The sequence below is a fragment of the Anolis carolinensis genome, chromosome 2, assembly GCF_035594765.1.
Source record: "Anolis carolinensis isolate JA03-04 chromosome 2, rAnoCar3.1.pri, whole genome shotgun sequence".
NCBI classification, from domain to species: domain Eukaryota; kingdom Metazoa; phylum Chordata; class Lepidosauria; order Squamata; family Dactyloidae; genus Anolis; species Anolis carolinensis.
The window spans coordinates 206554949-206568624 of record NC_085842.1 but is presented as its reverse complement, the minus strand read 5'-3'; the positions used below and the strand labels follow the sequence as shown (position 1 = coordinate 206568624).

The 13676-nt window shown below is 39.2% G+C and overlaps 1 protein-coding gene across 2 annotated transcripts in view; it reads left to right on the top strand.

The window, feature by feature from the left end:
* col2a1 (collagen type II alpha 1 chain) overlaps positions 1 to 13676 on the top strand; it is a 101227-nt gene that overhangs the window by 13001 nt on the left and 74550 nt on the right. For both annotated transcript variants that reach the window (XM_008121207.3, XM_062971583.1), the window contains 4 exons: positions 2844 to 2945; positions 5512 to 5589; positions 8958 to 9002; positions 9107 to 9160. In XM_008121207.3, coding sequence (XP_008119414.1) covers positions 2844 to 2945; positions 5512 to 5589; positions 8958 to 9002; positions 9107 to 9160 — 279 coding nt within the window. The remainder of the gene's footprint in view (positions 1 to 2843; positions 2946 to 5511; positions 5590 to 8957; positions 9003 to 9106; positions 9161 to 13676) is intronic.

Below are 13676 nucleotides of genomic sequence, written 5' to 3'. Positions count from 1 at the left end.
ATTTAATACTTCTGGTAACAATACAACTTCAATCACAAAGATTTTGCAAGACCAGTCCAACACCCATTCAGGGCATGTCATGAATACACATTAACACAACTCACTTGGTAGCTGGTGTATCTAGTTGAAAAATGACACTGAAATGTCTCTGTTCTGAGCTGAAGATTGCTGGTTTGAACCCAGGAGACAGGGTGAACTCCTGTCTGTCAGCTGTAGCCTGTGGGGACATGAGAGAAGCCTCCCAGCAGGATGGTAACACATTCGGGCGTCCTCTGGGCAATGTCTTTGTAGACGTCCAATTCTCTCACACTAGAAGTGACTTGCAGTATGTTCTCAAGTTGCTTCTGACATGATTTTAAAAAACCTAAGATTTAAAACTCACCCACCCACCCATCCAGTTCAGAGCTAGTTTGCTGAATCTGGATAGACACTGGGAAGACCGAAGTTCAGATATCAGACATCTGGGAAACTTACAGGTTGATCTCGTGGGTTATTTATGAGGAAGAAAATGTGAGAGATGAAAAGAAGCATCTGTGTCATCTATGGCCCCTTCTACACTGCTATATAAAATCCAGATTATCTGCTTTGAACTGGATTATATGGCAGTGTAGACTCATATAATCCAATTCAAAGCAGATAATGTTTATTATCTGCTTTGATAATCTGGATTATATGGCAGTGTAGAAAGGACCTTAGGTTCCTTGAGGAAACCTAAGGTCCCATGTGATAAATGTTACCAAATAATACACCTTTTAAAGTATCACTCAAAAATATTAAAAGTCATAGACCAGCAGCACTGCTCTTTACTTTTAAGAATTGCAATCAAAACCTTAGGCAGCAGTGTACTGTTTGTTTTTAAAAATAGTGAAATATATTGCTGCATGAGATTAAAACCTACTGTTGTTTTAAATCAAATATAGAAATATATTGGGGTTTCATGTCTATAAAACTGAGTTACTAGCCACACATTTTTGAAAGGTATTTCTGGACCACAGAAACAATAACTCACTTACCTTTTTTGAAAAACCTTTTCTGACTTGTTACTTGTAGACGAAACTTGTTAACCTTAGGTGACTAAGTAAGGGAACCCATAAAGCCAAGGCATAGAAGATCCCACAGTCACTGTAACTGGGTATTCTGTGAGCGCATGGCTTCTGATATGCACAAACAGTCCTTTCATTTGAGATTATTTGTTAGCTGTATCAAGCAATAAAATCTTTATTGCCATCCTTTGTAATCATGGCTCTGTTACCTCTGTGGAATAGAACTGTATGGGCAAAAAAATCCCTGTGTATCTCAGATTTCTGGACTGGACTACGTATTTGTTACAACAGAATAATATCTATATATAGATTGTGTTGACAGATTCATAATTTACAAGAAGTATAGTTCTCATATGGAGTATTAGGTACAGTTCTGCATGCTATACTTCAATAAGGATGCAGGTAGAAAAAAGGAAGAGATTTAGTGTCGAGCAAGCAAGATGGAATGGTTATGAGAATAGAGTGAATGCATGGCTACTGAAGAGAGACACAACAGCACTCTTCAAATGCCAGGAGGGCTGTTGCATGGGAGAGGGAAGGATTTGTTCCCTGATAGCTTCCATGTCAGTTGGGTGGTGAACCTACTTTGGCTTTTAGTATTGTAATGAGCTATCCAAGGTATTGAATTCTACCATCTCCATAGGTTCAGCACTTTGGACAGCTTCTTTCATATTCAGGCTAAAACCTGGAGCATACATCTAACTCTCATGGAAACCATCAGCTGCCATTGTTTGTCTGATGCCCAGAAGGACAGTTGGCAGACCTGTTTGTCTTATGCTATAGGAGGGTAGATTTCAGGAGAAAATTTAAAGAAACCACTTAACTGTCAGAGTCAGTTTCCAGAGCTGAGAGGGAACTCTTCCTTACTGGACACCTCCATATTTCTGAAAGGGTAAATAGGATCCTGAGCCTTGGAGGCTTCAAGCAAAGTCTAGAAAATCTCTTGAAAAATGCTCTAATTCTGGATTTCCTGCATTGAGCAAGGGATTGGGACAGATAGCTTACAATCCTCCTTTCTTATTCTTCATCCAACCTGCAATCATAAACTTTCCCCATTTGATATGCCTCTAGAGCCATAATAATTCTGCAAATTACAGACGGTTGCATCTTATGTAGTTGTTTGAGCATTGGACAACAGGAATTGAATCCCTTCTCAGCCATGAAAACCCATGGAGTTACCTTGGGACACACACATTGTGTCCCATAAAACCTTGTGACTGGTTCACCTAAGGGTTGACTGAAGTGGGAAATAACTCGAAGGCATACAACAACAAATTATTTCATACTTATGCAACTGTTAGCACACCAGTGGACCTTTTATATACATCATGTTGTAGAACTAGGACATTAATACTGGTATCAAATAATTGTGGGAGATGAATTCTGGATGTTCACAGGATGCAAGCCTATGTCTTTTTATACTGAATATAGTAGATACTTACTACTGAGTAAACAGTAAGTGGCAGAAAGGCACCAGGTTCCATCTGATCTTTGGAAGTCAAGCAGGGTTGGTCCTGGTTAATACTTGGATGAGAGACCAGCAATGAATACAAGTGCTATAGAGTATATTTCAAAGGCAGGAATGAGCAAAGCTTCTTTCTCCATATCTAACAAAAACCTATGAAATTCATGGGCCAACATAAGTCAGCAGTATTTTGAAGGCATATAATGTATATAAACACACAAACATGCATTTTTGAGCAGTAAAATATGTATAATAACCAATGACTCTAGTTGAAATTGTGAGTTAGGAGTATGGATATAATAGCTGACAATTTGCCTTTTGCTTTCCTTAAAAAGGGTACCCCTGGCCCCCGTGGCAGAGATGGCGAACCTGGTACACCTGGCAACCCTGGCCCTCCTGGACCCCCAGGCCCTCCAGGCCCCCCTGGTCTTGGCGGAGTAAGTATGCTCAGCCTGATCCCCCACACCCAGTCCTTGCATACCACGAAGTGTGGTTACAGAAAGTGATGAAAAGAACTCTTTCACTGAGCAGCCTATCAAGAATTCCTGATGTTCTAACTTGGAGATGGGGGTGGCGACTTAGTTCAGTATGTATAACATGCTAGATAAAAGTGCCAAGCCTTCAGAATGAACACTTGTGATGGAAATTTTTAAAAAAATTATGTCTCTCTTTATTTGTTTAGATGCAAGTTTGTGTTGCATTTTTTTAAAAACGGCTTTTGGATACTATTTTAAAGAAACATACAGTTTTAAAAAATTATCATAAAGTTCTTCAACAAGATTACTGCCAATGATGGATAATATTTTTCAGAAAACTGCAAACTTCCCTTTCCCCCAAACCAGCCTAACAATGAGCAGTCACAAAGAGGCATCCCAGTGGAGCACATCTAGATAGATCATTGGCCCATGTGAATAAAATGTTGGCCAGGTAATGGCCAAGTAACTACAAAATTGCATAGATTTTTTTTCCTTTAAAAAACTATTTAACATATAAATTTTAGACAACATCGAGCTATAATCAGATTGTATAAAAACAGAGGGAGTAACAAGGATACATGTTTGCACAACTAACAGAAGACGAAAGGTTACAGTAGAATACATTGAAACACTACATGCTATATCTATGATACTAGGACCCCTTCCACACAGCAGAATAAAATCCCACATCATCTGCTTTAACTGGAATATATGGCAGTGTGGACTCAGATAATCCAGTTCAAAGTAGATATTGTGGGATTTTCTGCCTTGATATTCTGGGTTATATGGCTGTGTGGAAGGGCCCTAAATTAAGTAAACAGAAATGAAATGTTACTTCCAAAAGTTGCATAGAATATATACATTAAACAACCAACTAATTTTAGTAGGCTCCTCTCTATGCTGCATTTTGGCTACACAGTTTTTTTTAATCAACTCTAGTCCAAATTACTTCATACCCATTTGTTTATATTCAACTGGTTGGAATAACTACCTTTGAAACGTTTAGGGTCTGGTGAACTTTTCTTATATTAATTGAGTCATGGCTGTGCCAGTCAGGTGTGTGTGTGTGTGTGTGTGTGTGTGTATGAAACATTAATTTTCAGCTGTTAAAATTATATACAGGGCACTGAGTCCAACAGCTAGCATTGTGTGTCATGCTTAATATAAGCTAAAGCTAAGCAGATCTTACTTCTGAAAGAAATTATTGGACTGGCCAGTTGACTAGCTGATCTGGACAGAAAATTCCATAGATACCATGAGTAGATTTCCTTAATCAGGGCCCCTAACATAAATTAATTTCCATTGTTTGTCATACGATGGGTCACAATGTATTTTTGTTTGCAATATATAAAAAGTATTGCAGATATACATAATACGTATATTTACTGCTGGATATGTGCCCAGCAAAAACAAAGTAGAAAGCTAAGTACAGATGGATTGATTCAGACAATTAAGTCAGGTCTCTGAATAAGGCTGCTGATGGCCCTATTTAGGTCCTCATTCATGGGGTTCCCATAAGCTAAATTTTATGGCCAAAGCTCCCGCATTCAATGGAGAATTTGGGGAGTTGTAGTCCCTGATAGTGCAGCAGGTTAAACCACTGAGCTGCTGAACTTGCCCACTGAAAGGTCGGCAGTTCAAATCCGGAGATCGGGGTGAGCTCCCGCTGTTATCCCCAGCTTCTGCCAACCTAGCAGTTCAAAAACATGCAAATGTAAATAGATCAATATGTACTGTTATGGCAGGAAGGTAACGGTGCTCCATGCAGTTATGCTGGCCACATGACCATGGAGGTGTCTACGGACAAATGAGCAGCAACCCCCAGAGTCAGACACGATTAGACAATGTCAGGGGAAAATCTTTACCTTTACCCTTAATCCAAAATGGTGAATTTTTTTCTGGTGCATTTAAAGATTTCTGACAAGAGGAAATATCCTTGGGAAGGGGTTTTGCTCATTTTCAAATGCGTAAGACTTAAGAGTTAAGTTCAATTTGCCAACAACTGCTTTAAAACTACATTTTCTAATTCTTAAGTGTCCTTTAGTACCTTTTAGGTTTTAATGCATTCCTATATTCTGGTATATCCCTATATTCTAGACACTCTGTCTCTTCTTATATCTTCTTATGCTTTTAAGCAGCTGATCAACCAGCCATTGTGAAAGTGTGTACCACAGCACTATAGATCTTCTGCTCACGTTCTATTGTGGAAAATGATGAAATGTAACATTAGAATGGTCAACTGCAATATTTGCTGCTTAGAATAGTTCCTCCTCATAAAATCCATATGATACTTTACCCATCAATATTACCCAATAAAACATTTGCATGGAGATATGAGCCCCAAGGAGAGCAAACGTGTAAAAAGAGGAACAGCTTGTCCTAATTTCTTCCTCCGTGACATGGGTACAGTTGCCCATCAGATACTAAGGGGAAATCAGGTCTTTTGAAAAGCATTCTTTTGTTTCTCATTGTACAAATGTTCTCCACTGAAACTGGGTATGTTCTTTTCTGCCATTTATCTTCATAGAACTTTGGTGCTCAGATGGCTGGAGGATTTGATGAGAAAGCAGGAGGTGCTCAGATGGGAGTGATGCAAGGACCTATGGTAAGCAACTGGGGGAGTTTATAAGTTGCATGAGATTGAATCTGCTTATTATGGTCACATGTAAGTTGGTAAAAATAGCCACACTGGTTGAGAAAATCTGGAGGTTGTTGTCCAAAACGTTAACTTTTCCAAACTATGGGTTTTATGCCAGCTTAATCCCCACCAAAGAATCCTGGAAATTCTAGTGTGGTAATGTGAAGAACACTATTTTAGAAGTTGCTTGTCTCCATTCACAGAACTGCAATACTAAGGGTAGCTAGAGATAGTGCTGGATGCAGAATTTAAAGCAGGCATGGGCAAACTTCGTGCCTCCAGGTGTTTTGGACTTCAACTCCCACAATTCCTAACAGCTGGTAAACTGGCTGGGATTTCTGGGAGTTGAAGCCCAAAACACTTGAAGGGTCGAAGTTTGCCCATGCCTGTTTTAAAGGCTCTAAGGCCGAGAATCAAGCTCATTCGATCTTCTGGTTTGGGCAAGACAAATTATAAAAACCAAGAATTCTGACCTTTTCCATGCAATGGAATGGTGCTGGTGAGTCTTGTTGGTTTTGTGGTCTTGGTAAAAGTATCCTTTGCTTCCCTCTGGAGTGATTCTCATCTTGGAGAGGGGAACTGATTATAAAACCAGTTTAAAAGAGTTATCATAGGTGATAACTCGTTGCCGAACATAATTGGAATTTAAACAGTAAGGTATGCATTGCAAAAGCTTTTCTTTGAATTTCAAATGGTGCATTTTGCAAAACCACTAAGAAATTAGGCCATGGTACAACCCCCTGTGGAAGCTGAGATGGACCAGCCATCTTGAAAATGAGGCTCAGTAAACTCCTGAGCAATAATTCTGAACATCACTTTTGGGTAAAATGTGTTGCTATGTGAGGGGTTTAGTTTTAAATAGGTGTTCAGTTTGTTTGCTTTGAGTGATCCTAAAATAGGACAAAAACCCTACATTATTCTGACATAGCATACATTTCTGGCAGTGTATTTATGGAAGTCTGGAGATATGACAAAACTTGTTATGGATTAGGGAGAGGGGCTTGTGGAAAGAGGTACCAAATATCTCATTCTATTAAGTTCCAAAGAAAGACAAGTGAAAATGTGATTTGCAGTTGTGCCTTTGTGTGTCCTTAGCTGGATGCTAGCTTAGCGTGGGCCCTTCCAATAGGCATTTATCCCAGGATCTGATCCCAGGTTTTCTGCTTTAAATTGGATTATATGTGTCTGCGTTTCTAGATAATTTGGAATAAACAGAAAACCTGGGATCAGACCCTGGAATATAGGGCTTGACTGGAAAGGCCCTAAGTCTTTAATTTGTTTTAATCATCTAGTTTATAACCACCTTGAGTCCCCATGGGGAGATAGGGCAGGATAGAAATAAAATTTCACTTACTTACTTCTGTGACTGAGAAGCCCTGTGTAATGTAGCTGATGTTGAGCTAAGTACCATTGGGTTCCCCTCTATAAAACAATATTCACACATCCAAAAACCATCATGTCAATATGCGCTTTTGTGGGAAGTGATCGCAGAACTTTCTGTGAGCATATGTTGGGAATATTTTAGATATAGAAACATTAATACCAACATCCATATATACGTCGAAATGGTTTAGCCCAATTGTGAATCTATCACTTGGTGCTTCTGCTTGCCTACTCACATTTGATATTATTGAGCTATACATAATATATCAGATGTGGGGATGGTGTCAGGGTTATGATTTGTATTGGTGAAAGAAATCAAACTTGTCTATTTGTTTTAGTGTAATGATTATTCCATGCTGTTTGATCGTTTCTATGTAGAATAGAATATTTGAGATGGAGTCTCACTGGCATTTTGGAGTCAGTGTAGTTGCTGCCAGACTTGGGCTGTATTTATGTTAGGGTAGTATATCCCTTCAACTTGATGAGAATTAACCACTCTTAATGTTGAAAAGTATTATTTGTAGCTGCCTTCTCCTTTAAAGAGCTGAGCTGTACAATTAGCATCAATCAGAAGAGCAGTTTCATACGGGAAGCAATTCAGATCAGCTTTTCAGCCCATATACAATTTATATTCTTTTACCTACTGAAATTTTTACACATGAAAATGCTACTATGATACTGTATGGTCTATCTTTAATCCTGCTTTTTGGTCCAGCAGGATCTCCAAGGAGATATACACAAAATATATATTACTCTGACCACTAGTTGACTAGCATACCTCAGTTTAACTGGGGATCTATATCCCTTGTTTGTGTGTAAATGAATGAATGCCAATCAGCCAGTGCAGTAGGAGCCTCCGGTGGCGCAATGGGTCAAGACTGCTAACCCAAAGGTTGAGTTGATGTCCTGAAGGTTGCTAGTTCGAATCTGGAAAGAGCGTGGATGAGCTCCCTCTGGCAGCTCCAGCTCCCCATGCGGGGACATGAGAGAAGCCTCCCACAAGGATGGTAAAACATCCAAACATCCGGGCGTTCCCTGGGCAATGTCCCTGCAGACGGCTAAGTCTCTTACACCAGAAGTGACTTGCAGTTGCCATAAAAAAAAAAAACAGTGCAGTTCCACTAAAGCCAATTGACTCACTCCCCTTCGTCCTAACCACATATCAAGTGCTGAAGGATTATGGGACTTGCAGTCTTACAACAAGAGACTGCACATTCATAATCCATGCAACAGGACCAGATCCCTTCCTGATATGAAGCTACAATTACTCCATCCTTCACATCAGTTCCACCTTGCTTAATACCAAAGGTGTTTCAAATGGTATTTAATTATAAATTAATTAATTTTAATTTGATTTAAACTTTTTTCAAAATTTACCGTTCCAAGATTGCTTAAGCCAATCAAAAAGAATGCTTTAATGTGAAAGCTGGCTATTTAAGAATGGCTTTGGGCCTTTACATCCCTTGCCAGAACTTCCTGACCCATGTGCCAAAACAGATGATTATAGACAGAGAAGTATCAGAGAGATTTGTTTAAGGGGGCTGGGTTGCTGTTGCACTTGGATAGTGAGCTGGAGGATACAAAGAGACAGCAGCTACTGTTTTTCAAGATCCCACAAGACTTCCAGCAGGAAATTTCTGCTCTCTAGCATTTCTTGGCAAGCTGTAAATGAAATTCAGGCTTAGTAAATATGGACCGTTTCCAAGACGGAGCGAGTGTGTGTGCATATGTGGGGGTTTTTTTCACCTCAGAATGACTTCTATAAATAAAAACAGTCCTGGATAGTGCATAGAAGAGAGATTAAAAACGTGCTGTGTCAATGCAAAAGCCAGAGAATTAGCCCTGTTCTGCCTGTAATAATCATGCAGTCAGGCCTAAATGTCTATCTTGTGTTGGAACTGGACCCTTTCTATAATTATATTGACTTATTAAAAAATGTTTTCCCCCAATAGGGACCTATGGGACCACGAGGGCCCCCAGGACCACCAGGATCTCCTGTAAGTACCTTTCACTCTGTTAGATGATCTTTCATGTTGGACAAATATGGTAAAGGAGAGAGAAGGTGACCACTGAGGATGTATACTTTGTGATCTTCTTTCAGGGCCCTCAAGGATTTCAAGGCAGCCCTGGAGAACCCGGAGAATCTGGCACTAGTGTGAGTATTTAAGAAGCAAAATAGACATTTCTGACACAGTTAACAGATGTACATAATACTTTTTTCTATTGCCTAATAAGCCGATCAATATCTTCTTGGCTATTATAATCTCCAAAATCAGTAGATGGCTATTTAAACTCAGGGGATGCATGGACAGTGGACGCTAGTGCCTCTGATATCCATAAAGGGCAATGAAATGACTCTGGGTTTAAACAGGAACTTTGAAGAAGCCCTGCTCCCCAAATAAGTTCAGCACATTGGAAAGCTATTTTAATGTTTGGGTGCACTGCTGATCAAACTACCTGTTGAAAGGGTTCTTTGGGCCCTTCCACACAACCATACAACCCAGAATATCAAGGCAGAAAATCCCACAATATCTGCTTTGAACTGGATTATCTGAGTCCACAATGCCATTTCATAGCAGAAAATGTGGGATTTTATTCAGATGTGTGAAAGGGGCCTCTGATAGGTGTGGGCTTGAGCATATCTAACACCAAGTAAAATTGTTGAGATTTTCACTTTGTAATAAAAAACATCATATTTATGTCAAAGGCACCACCATGGAGAGATCATTTGGGCCCTGTTATTTAGAAACAGAAGACATTAATGGAGAGAGAGAAACACCCTTTCCTTTGATCATAACACTAGAAGCAGATTTACTGAATGAAACTGACGAGCTATAGGTTTTGGGGAAGTAAAAAAAGGAAAACTCTTCTTCAAATAATGCAGAGTCTTTTCTGCATTAATTATATGACACAGGCAGGTGCACATTTGCAGGGGATAATTGGAACCAACAGAGGCTTTTCCCACCTTTTGTTTCATTCTCTGTGCTGATGGAGAGGAAGGAGGATTGGATCTGGGGCCCAGAGAAAGGTGCAGATAAAGAGATCAGATTTAAGCCTCTCCACCTGCTTGTGATGGTCTCCATTCCATCTGTGTGCATACTTGGGATTTTTAAAAGAAAATGTGTTAATAAACCTAAAAGTGATCATAGATAAACATTTGAAGTTTTTCTGAACATGGTGAAACATAATATCTGTCTGAGATGGCCAGGAGTGACCCTTGTGAGCTTATCTAGAAAAAAAAGCAAATACTAGTTACAGCCATACTGGACTACTTTTGAAATGGTAAGGGTCTAAAATGTAGACTGCAATGGCTCAACTGTTCACTCAGGTGAGGTAGCCAGACTATATTACACCAATTCTGCACCACTTAAATTGGTTACCAGTGTGTTTCCAGACCCACTTCAGACTGGTGGATTTAGCCTTTAAAACCTATTCTTTGACTCCCTTTTAAAATCAGTTAATTTGGCAAAGATAAAGGACATAGGTTTTTTGGCCACTGTATGGATCGCTGCCACTACAAAAGGATTTATAGTTGTCCATCTCGAATCTGGAGAGAGCGCGGATGAGCTCCCTCTGTCATCTCCAGCTCCCCATGAAGGAAAGCCTCCCACAAGGATGATAAAACATCAAACATCCAGGTGTCCCCTGGACAACGTCCTTGCAGATGGCCAATTCTCTTAGACCAGAAGCGACTTGCAGTTTCTCAAGTTGCTCCACACACACACACACACACACACACACACACACACTCTCGGTTATAAGTTTTTATAAAAATGCTTGGATAAAATTTCTGTTCAAATATTTTTTTTTGATGTACTTCGCTAGTCATGCTGACAATTTTTTATTTTATTATGGTGGCTCTGATAAAGCCTTTTAGTCTACCAATGGTTAATTGATGCCTTTTAAAAATGTTATGATTTTTAAAAAAAAACAAAACACGTAGTTTGTTTGTCATTCTTGGTGGATATGGAGCAGATAAAATGCAAAGCACATAGAAATTATATCAATATCACGCACTCTCACACACAGCCAATAGCTCAGTTTATTAGAGTGACCTTCAATTGATATATTAGCAAAACAAATTGTGATGTGTTTGTTTAGTTTGAGCTGAGATATGGAGGTAATGTATTGTATTCTGTCACTTTCTCTCCTGGAATGATCCTGTGGTATTTTACTAGAAATATTCATAGAATTGCCATAAATTGACAGGCAGCCTGAAGGTGTTGGGCGAGTGGGCTTATTAACAAAAGACCCTCCCCATAAATGTATAGCAGAGTAACTTATTAGCAGCAGTGTGACCCAGCACCAGTAGCCAAAAGTGGTAAAAAGAACAAAAACACACAGACCAATGTTATCTCTTCCTTTGGAGGCTTTTCTTTGGAAAAAAATAATATGGTGCACAATTTACAAAAACAAATGTTTCCATAACACAAAAAAGTTCTTTATACTTTCTTCTTTGCTTCCACGCTGGGCTTCTTTCTCATGAAGATAAACAGCTTCGGTCTCACAGAGCTCCTCTTACAACAAACTTACACAGGAGCTTCACACAGTTACTTTACAGACGGCAACCTTCACACTGGAGCTTTATAAATGAGGCCTTCAACCTGGGGCTTCTCTCACTGAAGTTTCTCACACCAGGCCTTCTCACACTGAGGCCTTCTCACACTGAGGCTTCCTTACACTTGGCCTTCATACTGAGGTCTTCTGACACTCCTCAGGATGACACTAGCGTTGGCCCACAAACTGTAACAGGCTTTGGCCTACTCACTCTCCTTGTGACAACGCTAGCCTTTCAGTGCTTGACTCACATTTTTGTAATTAAAAATACCTAAGTAATGTTTAATATTTCTGACAGAAGGCACATACTTCCACACACACATATTGTACTAAGCCTGAATAAATCCAGCAGGTGATAAGTCCAAGGGAAAGTAGATAATATGGCTGTATCCCAGAATTCAACTGTTGTTGTGGAGCTGTTGCTGTTGTGATGTGCTCAAGGTGGTACGTTAGAAGTTTTTTTAAATCAGGGATAGCAGTTGTCTCCTATCTCAGTAAATCAGGGAATCCACACTGGGTCTTAGACTAAATTCTAAAGTAGTTCTGAAAGCATCAAAAATGGGATTCAGCACTTTGGATAGCTCATTTTGTACAAAACCTGAATACCCTGTTTCCCCTAAAATAAGTCATCCCCAGAAAATAAGACCTAGTAGAGGTTTTGCTTAATTGCTAAATATAAGGCCTCCCCCGAAAGTAAGACCTAGCAAAGTTTTTGTTTGGAAGCATGCTTGCTGAACAGAACACCGGAGCATGAAGGACTGGTAAATTTACGTACCATAGATTGTTGTACATGGAAATAATGGTAGTAACAAGAAATTCTTGATAGGATTCACAGTTTGACTGGTTATGCTGGTTTGTGATGACAACTACTGTACAGTATATAATAAATGTTCATTTTTTTGTTCAACAATAAATATGAATTCTTCTTCATGGAAAAATAAGACATTCCCTGAAAGTAAGACCTAGTGCATCTTTGGGAGCAAAAATTAATATAAGACACTCTCTTATTTTTGGGGAAACACGGTAAATAAAAGGGACAGTCGATACTGTGGTTGTATCCCAGGGCTCAGCTTAGGGCCCTTCCACACAGACCCTATATCCCAGGATCTGATCCCAGGATTTCTGTTTATCCCAGATTATCTGGCAGCGTGGACTCATAAAATCCAGTTTAAAGCAGAAAATCTGGGATCAGATCCTGGGATATGGGATCTGTCTGCTTAGGGTGCATGTCTTCCCTTAATTTTTAATATATCACTATGGCAAGAAGCAAATTAAGCCCTGGGGTCCTCTAAGTACCATCTAAAGTGTTAAGCACTTATTGTAAAGTGTGAGGACCTACTGACAATAAACTTAGTGATACCACTTTGACTATGTATATGCATTGCCTATCACCTACAGTAGTCCTAATTTCCAGATCATATGTATCAGCATAGAACAGATAAACATCTGTCCAGTGACAGGGGGCACAGTGTCCATTGTTATAACTATGGAGAATGCTAGATGTGTTAAATCTACTATGGATTCTGTTCCTTCAGAAGCATTATGAATCTTGTTCCCTCCGTAGGTTTTAGAGAAAGAGCTAAAACTTCATTGTAAATTTATTACAGTGGACTTTGGGATAAAACCCACAAATCCTTGCTCATAATAGCTTTTAGATCTTTTGATATTTCCATCCTTAGGTACTGGATATGCTTTGTAATGGTTTTTAATAGATTTTTATTAGCATCTGCATTGACAGGTCTGTTTGGAGTTGTATAATGTATATAACACATGTTTTATACAGTTCTAATGTGTGTTCCACCTTATTGTTTCATTCTGCAAGCTATAGCTGAATTGCTGTATGAAGTTGGTTTCTGAAAAAGAAAACCATAAAAAGTACATATTCCATTTAAAAGTATCAAAAGTGGCAGTTAAGAATAACTGTAAAACAGCTGTGTGGTTTAAAAAACCAGCAACCTGAAACCCTACACCTTTGGCCCCATCTACACTGCCATGTAATACAGTTTCTGAATCCAGATTATCCGCTTTGAATGGGATTATATGGCAGTGCAGACTCATATAATCCTGTTCAAAGTAGATAATCTGGATTCAGAAACTGGATTATATGGAAATGT